This window comes from Fistularia commersonii, chromosome 32, assembly GCF_037954325.1.
Source record: "Fistularia commersonii isolate RoL2024-O1a breed Wild chromosome 32, RoL_Fcom_v1.0, whole genome shotgun sequence".
Lineage (NCBI taxonomy): Eukaryota > Metazoa > Chordata > Actinopteri > Syngnathiformes > Fistulariidae > Fistularia > Fistularia commersonii.
In genome coordinates this window covers 8,688,687-8,702,714 of record NC_141315.1, presented here as the reverse complement: position 1 = coordinate 8,702,714, position 14,028 = coordinate 8,688,687, and the positions used below count along the sequence as shown (strand labels likewise).

Genomic DNA, 14,028 nt, shown 5'->3' with positions numbered 1-14,028 from the left:
TAGGAAAAGAATGTTTCATGAAAATTAATGCTAGAAGACAAAAAAGAAAATAAAGGAAAACAAATAAATACAAACAATTTAAACAAACAAATGGTTTAATAAATTTAAAAAAAAAAACATATATAGGTTGCAAGGGGAATATGATATGTATTTAACTTGGTGGTTCACAAGGAATCTCAGATATCAAACTGTATATTTTTTGGTTTTTGGATTTTTCCTTAAGTTTTAAGGATTTTTTTTATATAATTCAAAATCGTTTATAAAGAATGTAAAATTGAGACGTAATGTGTTTAACATAATATGTATATGTATTACATATAAAATTTTTCACCTGTACTCTTCATACGGCTGTCTGATTTTTTGTATATACATATATATATATATATATATATATATATATATGTATTTTTGTGTTTCCCCTGGCCTAACAGAGTTGTTGGGTAAATAGATTTGTTAATAAGAATAAAAAATAATAATAAAAAAAAATAATAAAAAAAAAGAGCCCCATCCATATTGTTGTTAGATCTGGGCGGAAGTGGCTCTCGCCACCGGAAGTTGTTACGTCACACGGAGACCCCTGATTTCGATCCGGGTTCTTCGAGCCGCCGTTTCAACGGCTCGGATTTGCCTCTAGCGCCATCTTTGGTCGAACTTCTCCTCGCTTTATGTCGTGTCACAAAAATAAAATAAGATAAAAATTAAATTCTCCTGTCAAATGGCGGATAAAGTAGTTTATCCTCCGACTATGGGTTTGAAGTTTCGTGAAGCTTCTTATGATTTACTGACCGACATTCTTGTAAATCTGAACGAGAGGAACCGAGTTCATCTAGACGGTCTATCAAGATGTAGCGGCAGCTTCAAAAACGCAAAGCTAGTTCGTGAGTAATTGGCAAAAAAAATTCTAAAGTGAACTCTTTATTTTTTTATGCTAGCTATCTAACACTTTAGGCTTAAAAATGGGTAATAATTTGGTCTTTTCTGTGAATTTTGTTAAAATTCGAGCATTCATCATTGTTAAAGTGTGTCTTCTAAAGTTAAATGGGACTTTTTCTCATGTACTGACAACTAGGACCTTTGTTTGTTTGTTTTTTTTTCGGGGGATGATATATAGATATACAGATACATTTAAATAATAATAAATATCTGTAGTGGTAATATTTCCCTGTTCATTTATTTATTTGGCCTTGGACATTTTCATTTTGTCTCACAGTTGTGAGAAATAATCAAATCAACCAGCTGCATGTGCCTAACTCACTAAATGCACAAAACACAACTTCCACTGGATATTTTCTTAACTTTTCTCTCTGCAATATTTTGCCTGTTATGAGTTTGTCCAGCTGGATTAGTTACCAGTGGTTAGCGATTGTGCCATTGTTAGTATTGATCCAATACCGAATAAATGTGAGGCCAGTGTTGCAGATGAAGATGCCAATACTCTTAACTTAAAGGAGCAGCTTCTCTCTTTTTGCATAGGGGACTGCAATGTGTCATAGTTTATGAAGTGAATGTGTCCTCAATATGCAAATTTAAATACTCATTTAATTGATTGTGTGATTTCACCTTTAATTTGTTTACTATGATCATAATACAGGACAGAGGTTTGGAATATTATCAGTCTCAAATTGCAAAAATGGTATCTGTACAAAGTTACTTCAGAACTGAGATGTTTATGTTTTAATACTTTTTCAGTTATTTTGTTTTCGTTCATGAACGAAATGAAAGAATAACAAGGTATAAATATAATAATATAATGCCTCATATTTGCTTTCTGCAAACGATAGCAGCTTGCAGTATTTTGTCTGCAGCAGTATGAATAATTCCAATCTGCGCTTCTCCCAGTGTTTATTTGCACAACCTTTATACGGTAATTGAATTTGTGCGCTGAGCGGAGTGAGCAAAGTAAAGAAGCTTGGTAATGAGTCTGATCATGGTACTATTGATATTTTAGATTGATCCCCCCACCAATATGTATGTGAGTGTATTGGCACAGTCTTGGGTCAGGGTTAACTGACTGACACCAATGGAAAGTTGTGGTATTGATACTATGGATCATTGGATTGCTCCACCCACCCTGTCTGTGGTGACGTTTCCCTTGCTTTTTCATAACGCAAACTTGCCAGTATCTGCTGTTTTAACGGACAAAGCCTTCGCACACAATTTAGTATTATAGAACTAGACTTCAATTCCAGAAGCTGATATTGAATTTATAAAATAAAAGGTTGATTCCAATTAGAAAGGAAACCAAAAAAATGTCCAGGTACTGATATATACAAAAATGCAATTTGTCTAAATACTACTATATGTTCTTTAGAATGTGAGGGTTTACTCTGCTCAAATGTGACATGATCTCAAGCTTCATTTGGATATTTCACGGTTCAACCACTGGGACTTTTTTGTGTTTTCGATGAAACTCTTTTTCAGTTGACTGTTCAGTGGGAGAGCTAGCTGTTGTCAGAGAAACATTGTCTCACAACCCACTGTTTGTGATTCAACTGGTGTTTCAAAACCTTTTAATGAAGAAAAACAGAAATCCTCACCAGCAAAGATTCAAAGTTTTTTTCTGCCTGGCTGTTTTATGCTCTAAATAATATCTTCTCTTGATCTTAAATTGTACAAATTTAAAAGGGTTTCTTTTGAATTGCTTGGTAAGTCCTTGATCTTTCTTAGAATATTTTTTATCATTCTTTTTTTTGGCCATTATTGAATTGTAGGTGCTGTTTTGCATGTTCACTCGGGCAATTTTTTGTATTTGTATTCATTTGGAATACTCAGCTTTGAAAAAGATGAGTAATTTGCTAAAGGGTGAAAAATCAATATTTTGATATGTTTTAGGTAATGTAATATGCTTTATAACAATTATGGCCAATGGAAAAGGGAATTCTGAACATTTTATCTATGTATTAAATCTTTGAAATTGGATTTCTGATCATTTTATGACTACCTATCTGTGCTTAATGACCCTCAAGGGGTTCTGAGCCCCACTTTGGGAACACTGATCGAGAGAAGGATTCCTAGTTTTGTAGTTTTTCAATTCCAGCTTTTATACTTAGCAAAAAGCATAAAAGGCCCATAAAAGACAGTGAATATCCAATAATTTAATTCCACTGACTTTGTCTCACTGAACTGCCGCATTTTTTTTTCTGCTGTGTCACAATATAGAAGATTGCCTGTAGAAATTTACTGGCTCCATTTTACTCCAGGCATAATATTTCCTCACAGATTGGATTATATATTATTATATTATAATCTGTCAACTCTGCCCCAACATGCTGTGGCTGACTCATACTCTCAGAAAATGAGCTTCCATTGTGTCTGCTTTTGCTGACGTTCTGTTCCTCTCCCTGTTGTTTCCAGAATACGTGTTGCTGATCGCAGAACTGCTTGGACTAGATCCGCTGGCTGGATACCAGGCCATTGAGCTACTTCAAAGGTCATAAAGGTTGCAAAATAGAATTGCTTTTCCCTCAATTTTCTTTTCTTTCTTTTTTTTCTTACAAAATCCTCCCCTCCTCCTCCTTCCAGGTTCATGGTGAAGCACCTGTCAGACTTACTCACCACACGTACGCCTCACGGTGCGGCTACTGATTCGGCGAGACACTCTGCGGATGCTGTTTTTGACAAAGTCAAGGACAAATTTCCCCTCATTGTCTTATCGTGTGTGCAGCTGGCAAGCAAAATGTCCCAGCATTCCCGTGTGAGTTCAGACCCTATAAACAAACATGTAACAAAGAAGGTCAGATGACAATGTAATATGTTTATATTTACAGGAAATTAACCTTAATACCGCTGTGCATTTCTTGCACTCAGTCGGCCGCAGTGATTCCAAGCAGGCCGTTCTGGAATCGGAGCTGACGGTCTTGAAAGGGCTTGATTTTAGTCTGAACTCTCCAAACCCACTGACATATGTGGAAATGCTTTTGGATGTGCTTGGTAAGGTATTGTTCTTGCCAAATGAACCCTTACCTTAACTACCGCTGGACTGACCAACTATACCTGTTCAGGTTTCAATGAACCATCCATCCCTCCTGAGCAACTTCACCGCCCTTGCCTTCAAGTCCTCCGGTACATCACCCTGAACCGGGCCGCCATTTATAACTCCCTCTTAATGACCACGATACAGAGTCGCTGCCCCAGCAGGGAGCAAAGGTAAAATACCTTTCCCAAAGAATACCTGTCCTGTTTTATTCATTCATACTCACTACACAGACATTACCAGCAGAAAAACAGAAAATCAAGGTATTTAAACTCCATGATAGAATATGTGGTTATCCAAAGTTAGTTATAAACTCAAATTCTCAGAGGATTTTAACCACTCTCATCTTCCTTGAGTTACATGTTCAAGATTATTGGAAATGGACATTTACCTGAGATTCTGTATTATATTTCTTTGGCACTTAAAACATCACCAGAAAAATGCAGTTCAGTCCTATCGCATGAGAGAGAAAGTAGAATGCTCCTCTTCCAATAGCGTCAAAGTTCAAGTGACTCGTACATACAGTATCGGTAGATTAATACCCTGACAATCAAAAGCACTTGAAAAAAAAGTTGGTATGAACTCTAAGGCGCTACTGCAATCGCATCTCATCAGGAACTCGAGTTTAGTGGTTTCTCTGTTTCGGATCAAGAAAAAAGCGGGTGCTTGAGGAGATGTGGGTTAGATGGAGGCAGACAATTCACTGTGGCGATTCCTGAAGGAAACTGCAAAAGAAGACGACCCATAAAAATGGGTTCTAAAGAATGTCTTCACTGACTTTACAGACTGTTAGCCTGATTTTTTTTCTTTTAATTCTGGTATTCTTCATTTTTATTGTCTGTTGCTCTCATGGGTTTTGAACCTTGTATTTTGTGGTGTCTGGGTTTAAACAGTACTATATCAATAAACACTGACATACTACATAAAACCAGAGAGAAGTTTCTGACAGTGACTGAAGACTGCATGCTTCTTGGTGCCTGTGTCATCACCGTGGCTACATTCATCCATCACGTCCGGATGTGGGAACAGGTGCAATACCGATCTGAAGTACATGTAATAACCCGCACTTTAACTTCTGTTGTCGTGTCGGTGTTTACATAATTTATCAGAGGTGCACTCCTTGCTGTTTGATTGCAGATAGTGAAGGAACTGAGCCACATCACAGGAATCTCAAATAGGAGCATCAGAGACTTTGCTTCAGTGACGCTGATGCACCTGCTCCAAACCGGTTCTCCGCTCACGTCCAACCAAGGAACCACTTAATGCAGTTTCATTAAGTGTGATATCTAGTTGTAAATGAAGCTGATAATGCTGACTGCCTGAGGGTATGCGGTATCGTGACAATAATAAATCTTTATCATTCCAATAAGTACTTCAATTCATCAAGTCATTTATGTGTAATTGTATTTGTAATCTTTTATCTAGCAAAGCTAATGTTGATTTAGGGATTTAGAGAAGTTCAAATTCATTTCCAAATCTCTTTCAAATCTCCTGATACTCTGTGCAAATTTTCTAATGCACAAACATCCCAGTATTTCATACAATGTTTCATAAATATGCATGATCAATATTCCTCGGAATTAGGCTGTAACTTTCTTTGTGTGTCTTTTTGGACAATTCAGAAAGGCATAGCAAACAGAAGAAGACTGCAGAAACATAATGTGCTCTGTCACACCTTTCATGAAAAGCCCCAAGGACTCCCTGTCTACCTCAGATAGATGAGAGGCAGATGAAGGCCTGACAAAATCTGACTGACCTGGACCTGAGGAACGTGTCAGTGGTACCTCCTCTTTTATAAGTCACTCTGGCTTCTGCATTTTTGACATTTTTTTTCCTCCTGGTTTAAGGCCGGATGTTGTTCTTTCTCCAGATACTAGATGGCAGTATTGCTATACGAGGCAGTAGCAGAGGCGCAAAGCTGAATCCATCACTGTTACAGGGTAAGATGTTTGTTAGAAAATGGATTTTACTTCAAAATGATTGACCTTGGCCCATGAACGCTTTGAGGGAGGTTAGAGCTCGACTACCAGCAGAAGTCTGAACTGTAAGGTCACAAAATACTCTTATGGTGGTAAGAGAACAAAATAATGCATTCGTAATTCCCAGCACAGTGAAGAATAGTTTGTCTGAATGGCTAAACAATTTACCTTTTAATTATTAAAAAAAAAACAACATGATTTTCTTGTCAGTTTTAGAATGCTTTTGTTTGTTCAGATGTTTTTTTTTCCATTTAGTTTGAATTTTTCAGTTATTTTCTGATAAATTTGAACACATTTTATGGATATTTAGTTTCTTTCTTTGCTCAGTATTTTGTCAATTGCCCATAATTTTCTGCGACCGGTTATCCAGTTTAACTTGATCTTTTTGCTCATCGCTATTTTTCTGGTCATTTTCAATCCTTGTCAAGAATTGTTTCCACATTCCTCTATAATATGATTTTAGGGTTGCTGCTCTGTAATCATGTTCTCTCTCTCTCTCTCTCTCTCTCTCTCTCTCTCTCTCTCTTTTTCCAAAGATATACATATACATATACATATATATACATAAAAGTTAAGTACATATGTTAATATTAATATAGGTTCATTAATTTTTGTCATTTTTAAATGAATTGATAATTAATCAGAAAGAAGTTAGTGAATATATTAAATAAGACTCTAATCTCACAGGCTTTGGCCACTCGGGCCACAGTGAGCCTACTGGCGCAAACTTTTTTCATCACACACTTAATTCTCTCCTGGAAATCAGCTCTGACAAGAGGTTGATAAGAATCATCTGCCAGCTCCTCCCTGAAATGAACGAAATACAAAATCGTGTCTGGCACAAAAGGTGTCAGCTGCAGCCTCTTCCAGAGTTTAGTTCCAACACTGGACCTGAAACTTTTCAATGTTTGCTTTTTAAAAAGGTGTGTCGTCTTGTTCCCAGCCTGAAAATGCCTCAGTTTTTTTTAAATTTCTTTCCTTTTTTTTTGTTTGTTTGCTTCTCCATGGGTGGATCCATTTAACTGCCTCCTCTCCACATGCTCACACCTGCACTTGCTGAGATATGGCACAGGGTTGACTTTATTACATTCGCCGAGGAGATGCAGAGAAGCCAAAGCAAATCACATGTATTGCCTCGCTATAATAACACTGCACATATCACATAACAGTTGATATTTTGGAACTGGATAGAGGCTTATGAAAAAGATAGATCTGAATGTAGTAGGTTGTGGAAAAGACTGGCCAGCTGCATCCTGCTACATCCTGCAGCACAAATCCTGGAAAACTTACATCTGGCGACCAGGGGGCTTTTCCACTACGGAGAACCATTGAAGTTGTTGCCAGCTCTGCAATCATCGTCGGGGCTGCAGTGCTGATAGCCTGAAGGTAGAACACCAAGCCTTTGTTCCACGGGCTCCCCAACTCAGATGAAGCACTTTCCCAATTGCTTCAGGGATATGACTGCAGGTGGCAAGCAGAGGGTTTCTGGAATGTGACGCTCTCTTGGAACTGTTCTTTCATAAGACGGGTTTGATGGACAATGACTTAATCAAGTAATAGCTGTTAATCAACTATTTGTTGATTAACAGCTATAGTTGTTAATCAAGTAAAGTTCATCAACAGTACCAATTGGACACTTTTTTTTTTGAGTTTATTTTTTGTTTGATTTTTTTTTTACATAAGTGTCAGGACATTAACGTCAACAGTTTGATTTCAATAATGAAGAAATCTTATACTGACATTTTAATATTTGTAAGCTGTTTTGTTGGCAAATTCATCCTTTCAACATTGTTTGTATTAACTCAGAGACAATCACAATGTAACATTTGAGTTAGAGTTAAGTTATGATTGATGTTTTGGTGGTTAGAGATCCAGTGATTTTGCAATTTCTACTAAACTGTGAAAATGTCTGAAATGTCATTGAATTGAATTCAGTTTTTTGATATGTTGAATTGGGTTCTTGTATTAATGTCAAATTATGTTTGATTTTTTTTCGTGCACCTTTTACTTTTTTGTATCATATGTGTTGGCAAAAAATATGTATGTAGTATACTGTGATATGTATTACTGTTTTTTGATTTCCCTTTATATTTATTCTTGCACGGCTACCCTCCAACCAGAAAATACCCTTCAGGGAAGTTTGATTCCTTTAATTTAATTGCATCTAAAGTTAGATGTACTCTTGATGTGCAGTAGTTACAGTCAGCCGGAGGAGACAGTGCAGATCCTCGCAGATGTTCCCTTGAACTCTTCCTTATATCAGATTCATGTCTTTCCAAAGATAAACTGACATCCAGGTTCAGCCGGTTGTTAAAGATTATTCGGGGCTGATGTGCGACAGCTCTGCTATGGCAATGTAGCAGCTCAAAAATCACAACATTAATCAATATCATAATGTTATACACCTAAATATCAGTGTGTCTGCGTTAAACATGCTCTATTAGTTACCAACACTTACTTTTTGTTTTGATCTAGTTATTTCCTTTCATTACCAGACATATTCTGTGTATTATAATCTCCTCTGTTGCATCCAGTTTCTAGTTGCAACCCTGAAAATAGCTTTCACTTTCTGCAATTAAGTCACAAGATAGCAGATGGCAGCTTGGTGGGAGCATGGAAGCTCCACTGCCGGATTTGAAACCATCCTGGAGAAACCTAGATTGCAGCCTAATGTTACACCTGCATCCACTGCCAGCTGCACCGACTACAGGCCTGAGGGAAACCGAGCTAAAATATTTTACCTTGGCAAAGAAGCAACCACACAATATAGTGTACACAAGGTCCAGGTTTGACTTTATTTAGCTGCCATTCATTCAGTTAACCACAGTTGGCCACTCATTAATTGAGTAAAGATAAGTATGCATACATCAGCATCCTAAAATAAAAGCCTATAAGAAAATTAATCACTAAAGCAAAACTCAATCTTAAAAGAAGTAAGTAAAGTCAAAAAGGACAACAAGGAAACTGACATTGACATGTAATGTGATTGTGATCATTTAAAGATAGACAAAAGTGTAGCTAATTTGTCATAAAATGTATTATATCAAACACATTTATGTTGATGTCAATAGTTAGGATACTTCAAGAATTTCAATTTCTGGTGAATATTGTTGCTAGAAAACTATATGAGTATTGTTTTTATGATATACCTTGCCGATAAATATCATTGCCAATAAAATGTTATTATAAATAGATAGATAAGATTTTTCTAGCAAATAGACCAGGTGCATAATGTTATCCTCCATCTCTGTTTTGGTTGATGACTCAATAGAGTCGAGTAGGGTTTGAATTTTGATCGTGTTGTGTGTATCCATGCCAACAAAATTAGCAACAAAAAACCCTCAGTGTGTCAGTGCAACGTGTTTACGCTGAGTTTTGAGGTGTGTCTTGTGAACTTGGTCATTATAAACCGTCTTTGTCACGCCTTTGTCCAAATGACATGTTTCCATGGAGATTTGAGAGAATTGCATTGATGTATTTCACTATTTTACATCATAGAAGAGGCATAATTTCGTAGGCTACATCGTGCCCAAGGTGAATGTCTAAACACAACAGCTCAGATTACAGCTGATAATGTTGTTTGGTTCCTTCATTCATTCTGGAAATGAAGTCTCCAGGGAATTTCCTTTGATATGGGTGACTTATCAAATGAGCAAACCGGCTCTTCAGGGATTTGTCTGAGCTCTTCCTAGCAACTGTTGCTATGCTTACTGTTGCTAATGTATATTTAGAGGTTATTCGACTCTGGATTCTATTATGTCATCAGTTCAAATTTACAATACTGATAATCACTTTCCACAAATATGTGTATGATATTGATTCTTCAATATTTCTTACACATAGGTGTGTGTGTGTGTGTGTGTGTGTGTGTGTGTTAAAAAAGTACCAAGTTGCAAGTTTGTAAACAAGTATGCGCTTCATTCTAAATGTAAAAGTTTGCAAAAGATATGGAGATGAAACAGCAATATATAAGATATGAGATGAAGCAGGGGCTAATTTTGCATCCTTAATTTAAAAAACATGGAGGACAAATAACTTGTGAAATAGCCAGAATTTAACTTTAAATACCAGGACTGTTGGTCTGAACTTACCCAAACAGTTTATCCCAGATAAGCAAAAAACCCTGTCACTGATTCTGGGGGCTGGGGAAATAAAGTTGATAGTATTAAAGTCTGTAAAAATAACCTAAAAATCAGTTTAAATTATCAAAATATGCTTTACATGACCTGAAACTAGTGGAAATTGCTTATGCCTGTGGGGTGTCAGGGATCAGTTTCATATACTCTGAGAGTGTATTCAAAATATGTCAAGAAATATTGAAATACTCTTCAGTCTTATCTTAATTCCAGATATTTTGCACAAATTGGGATGATTAATCTGGAGACACTGCTTACTTTTTTATGTGTTTCTCCATCCCTATCGTGAATATCCTGGCCGCCCCCATTCCTCAGCCCTTGAATCACACAATCAGTGTGTTGAATCAGCGAGCAGCCGCCTTTCTTTGAAGACTGTCATCTTCCTGGCTCTTTGCTGCAATGGTAATATGATCCCTGTTGCTGTATCATGCAGTTGAACATGGAGAGCGCTATCATTAGATTAACTGTGAGACACTCCTTTGCCTCGCCAGCTTCCCATGACTTCCCCTGATCTTCCCGCATACAGACGGTCCGAGCTGCACCCTCACCTTCGCTGTTTTCATTCCTGATGGGGAGACGAAGAAGATGCCGCATTTGATTCAGTGCCATTGGAGGCATATGCGTTTCTTGAGGTGGGCGGGTGCAGGGAGGGCATAATCACTCCTATCTGTGACCAGCTCGTCCATCACACTCGCTGGAATGCTTGCTTGTGCGCGTGCACGCTCACACACACACACACACACCGTATCAGGAAGCCTGCACCAAAGCCAGTTTCCAGGGCCTCCCTCAGGTATTTCTCATTAGCATTTTCAGAGAGGGAGCCTTTTAAAGTACAAATATGTCCATTGGCGGGTTTATTACATCTGCCAGCTAAAGGTTATATTTAGTTACATTACTTGCTAGCGGAGACGAAGGAAGCTGTCACGTCTTCATTCCTGCATATATGTAATATATTTAAATGCTCTGTTTATTTAGGCTTCGTGCTATTAAAGCTCAAACACCTTCCTCTCTCAAAAGCCCAATGAAAACACTGACCTTTATGCAATGATAAGCGAGTGCCGAGGATCTCAAATGCCCATATATTATGGTGTATTCAATGATAACCGATGACACTCACCAATTCAAAAATAAGATGGGTTTATTTATTTCTTTGTGTAAAACGGCGTCTGCCTCTGACAGCAAGCCATTTAGCAAAGGCACCCGCAGAGCGATGCTTTGCATTTCTATGTCACCACTAATATCAAGGAAGACAACAAGCATTTACCTGACATTTCTCATCTCAGTGAGCACTGGGAGATTAATTCAGTGAATTCATGTATGTAAGTCTGTATTTAATTACTTGCCCAAATACTGGTTGGGCAGAGACCCTTTTTTTTGTTTTCCAGATCTTCTTGTTTCCATATATGGGATATGGCTCCCTGTTTCCTGCTTTTTTGAGAAACTGTTATATAGACAGGAAAGTTTTGAAAAAAGTAGATTAGAGTAAATGGGGTGCGGCCAAGAATTGCAGGGACACCTTACACAGTTTGGTTTAATTCATTAAAACCTTACATATTGTAATGTCGTGAATGTTTATTCATGAAAATTTGCCTGGAGATCATGTAAAAAAAGGAATCTCCCTTTCCTGCACTCTATCATGGATGACTATGTGGAAATTGATGGTGTGCAGATGAAGACCGTGTCACAATCAAGAACACTGTTTGTTCCTAAAGACTAGCTGATTGGAATTCTGACTGAAAGGGCTGTAATTGTATCGACTGGCTGAGGAAGAGCTCCTGTGTGCGACTGCTGGCCTGCCGTCTATCATCTCAAATGTCAAATGTCATGGTCTGCAGGGGAGGGCAATTGAAGTTTGATTGACATCGACCTTGTTTCTCTTGAATAATTATGAATGATTTAGGTATTAGTTCCTTCTTGCCTCATAAATAATTCATCGGGTTCCGCTGTTTGCAGAGGACGCCTGTTCCCGCTGCGCACTTTCGCTCCTCGGTGATCCAGAGCAAACAGATAAACAGTGACATTCACCACACAAATGCGAGGATCGGAATTTATGCATTCATTTTTGTAACAGTGCAGCTGTTTGGACTGGGCGTGTTTTGTTCCGTTTTAAAGGCCGGCTCTTATTTTGAAAGTCTGCAGCGGAAGTACCGCGTCCGCGTCGTCACAGCCGCCTTGACGCGGCGATCGGCAGGTCAGCGCACCATGTTGCGGCGCTGCGTGGCACCGGGCACCGGCCGCCTCTGACTGCACCGCGGCCGCACTTGTGAATGGCCCGGCTCCCGGCGCGACCACCGGGGGCAGAAAAGGAGCCATCAGCCCGGTAACCGCTACCCGCTGCGGTTCCGGGCGTGCATGCAGCGCGTACCGTGACCAGCCGAATGCGTCCGCGTTGAACCGGTCTTATTTGGGCTTTTTGTGTGTGTTTGTTTGTGTGTCTGTGTATGCGCGTGAGTGTGTGTGTGTGTGTGTGTGTGTGGAGGGGCCGATCGTGAAGGTGCGGACCGGCCGAGGTGAAGCTGGTACGGGGACCGAGCGGCGCTGCTGCGGAGGCGGCTGCAGCGGCAGGGAGGCGCGGATGCGATGCCAGAGCTGACCCAGAGGAGACGGGGGGAAAAAAAAAACCCAAAGCTTCCAAGTCTGCGAAAGGTAATCTTTCTATATATTCCTATTGTCAACTTCTGCTTTCCATCGACTGCGTCAACGCAGATTTGGAAGTGACCGGACTTTAAATAGGATGTTTGTGACATTTGCTTGCTGCTGCAGCGGCGGCGGCGGCGGCGTCGGGGCTTTTTCTCTGCAGCCGCTCCTCCTCCGAACAAACACCCCCCGTAGGGTTTAAACGAGATGGACTTCGCAACGACAAACTGTGTTTTCACGGAACGTTGCAATCGCTTCAAGCCACGTTACGTTTCCACAGTGAGACCGCGGCATAGAATGCGCAGACGATTTTTTTTTTTTTTTTTTTTTTTGTCTTTAAGAGCAAGGTCTTTGCTTCCAGGCACGGATTAACAGCGTGCAGCCCCGGGGGGCAGCACAGCTGAGGAGCCCCCTCCTCCAACTTTGCATGTGGAAAATTGACTATATCCCACTAGTTGTGCTGATAAACGTGAAATAGAGAAGTAAGTGCTTGTGTTTTTTTTTTTTTTTGTGATACTTCTGACTAACTATTCAGTAATATTTTGGTTTTCTTTTCCTGTAGCGTAGCAAGTCATTTTCGGGGGTGGGGGATGGTCGGAGCACAATTTTGCAGAGTCTGTTTATTGGGCCGCAATAGAAAAGTAAAGCTTTATCGTCATTGTCAAGTGCAATTCGACAAAATAAACAAACTAACCTTTGAATACTAGTTAGAATTTTAGACTTGTTTAAGGTGAAAAAAAATCGATTGTTCCACTAAGTTGCAGCTCTCAATAAGGGTAGAAGCCTTGCACATATACATACACCTATATATATATTTATAAAATTTTATCACGTGTGGTGAGTAGAAGTTACGCACAAGGACACGTGGGGGAATTTTCAGTCACGCCGGAGCTGTGTCCCATTTAGGCCATGTACAGTGTGAAGGTAGAGCGGCGTTGCCCGCCCAAACAGCTGAAGACGCTCGTACGGACGGAGCTGTCGCTACTTGTTGAGTGGCCGCAGGCCAACACCTCGCCGACTGCGAGCAGCCTGTTATCTGACATCTGGTGCTCCTCGACAGGGACTTATGTGGTAATAGTATGTTTTGACAAAGACCGTTAATCTGTCTAATGCCCGTTGTTTGGAGTGGGAAAACACTCGTTTCCCCAATGATCGCCATTCAGGACTTTATATGGTGGAAAACTGCTGTGAATGTGGAGTGAGATGTGTGTTTTTTTTTTTCTTATTCGTATGACGACAACATACTGAGGGTTGGGGGGGGGGGTTGAGAATACCAAACCTGTCTTTTCAGAGCTAAAGTTTA

General features: G+C 39.4%; 2 protein-coding genes across 8 annotated transcripts in view; both read left to right on the top strand.

Annotated features, from left to right (window-relative positions):
- Positions 1-715: 715 nt before the first annotated feature.
- Positions 716-5,236, top strand: cntd1 (cyclin N-terminal domain containing 1). The gene is made up of 7 exons (XM_086139508.1): positions 716-878; positions 3,355-3,430; positions 3,523-3,694; positions 3,768-3,930; positions 4,002-4,146; positions 4,906-5,002; positions 5,111-5,236. Exons 1-7 carry the CDS (start codon positions 716-718, stop codon positions 5,234-5,236), a joined length of 942 nt encoding a protein of 313 aa, XP_085995634.1.
- Positions 5,237-12,291: 7,055 nt separating this feature from the next.
- The window catches only part of tanc2b (tetratricopeptide repeat, ankyrin repeat and coiled-coil containing 2b), a 180,379-nt gene continuing 178,642 nt past the window's right edge, over positions 12,292-14,028 (top strand). For all 7 annotated transcript variants that reach the window (XM_086139432.1, XM_086139436.1, XM_086139437.1 and 4 more), the window contains exon 1: positions 12,292-12,734. The gene's annotated coding sequence lies outside the window, so the exon portion shown is untranslated. The remainder of the gene's footprint in view (positions 12,735-14,028) is intronic.

Coding starts and splice junctions, on each gene's coding strand:
- cntd1 (XM_086139508.1), top strand. CDS start 716: ATGGCGGATAAAGTAGTTTATCCTCCGACTATGGGTTTGAAGTTTCGT. Junction 3,431..3,522: donor GCCATTGAGCTACTTCAAAG/GTCATAAAGGTT, acceptor TCCTCCTTCCAG/GTTCATGGTGAAGCACCTGT. Junction 5,003..5,110: donor ACGTCCGGATGTGGGAACAG/GTGCAATACCGA, acceptor GTTTGATTGCAG/ATAGTGAAGGAACTGAGCCA.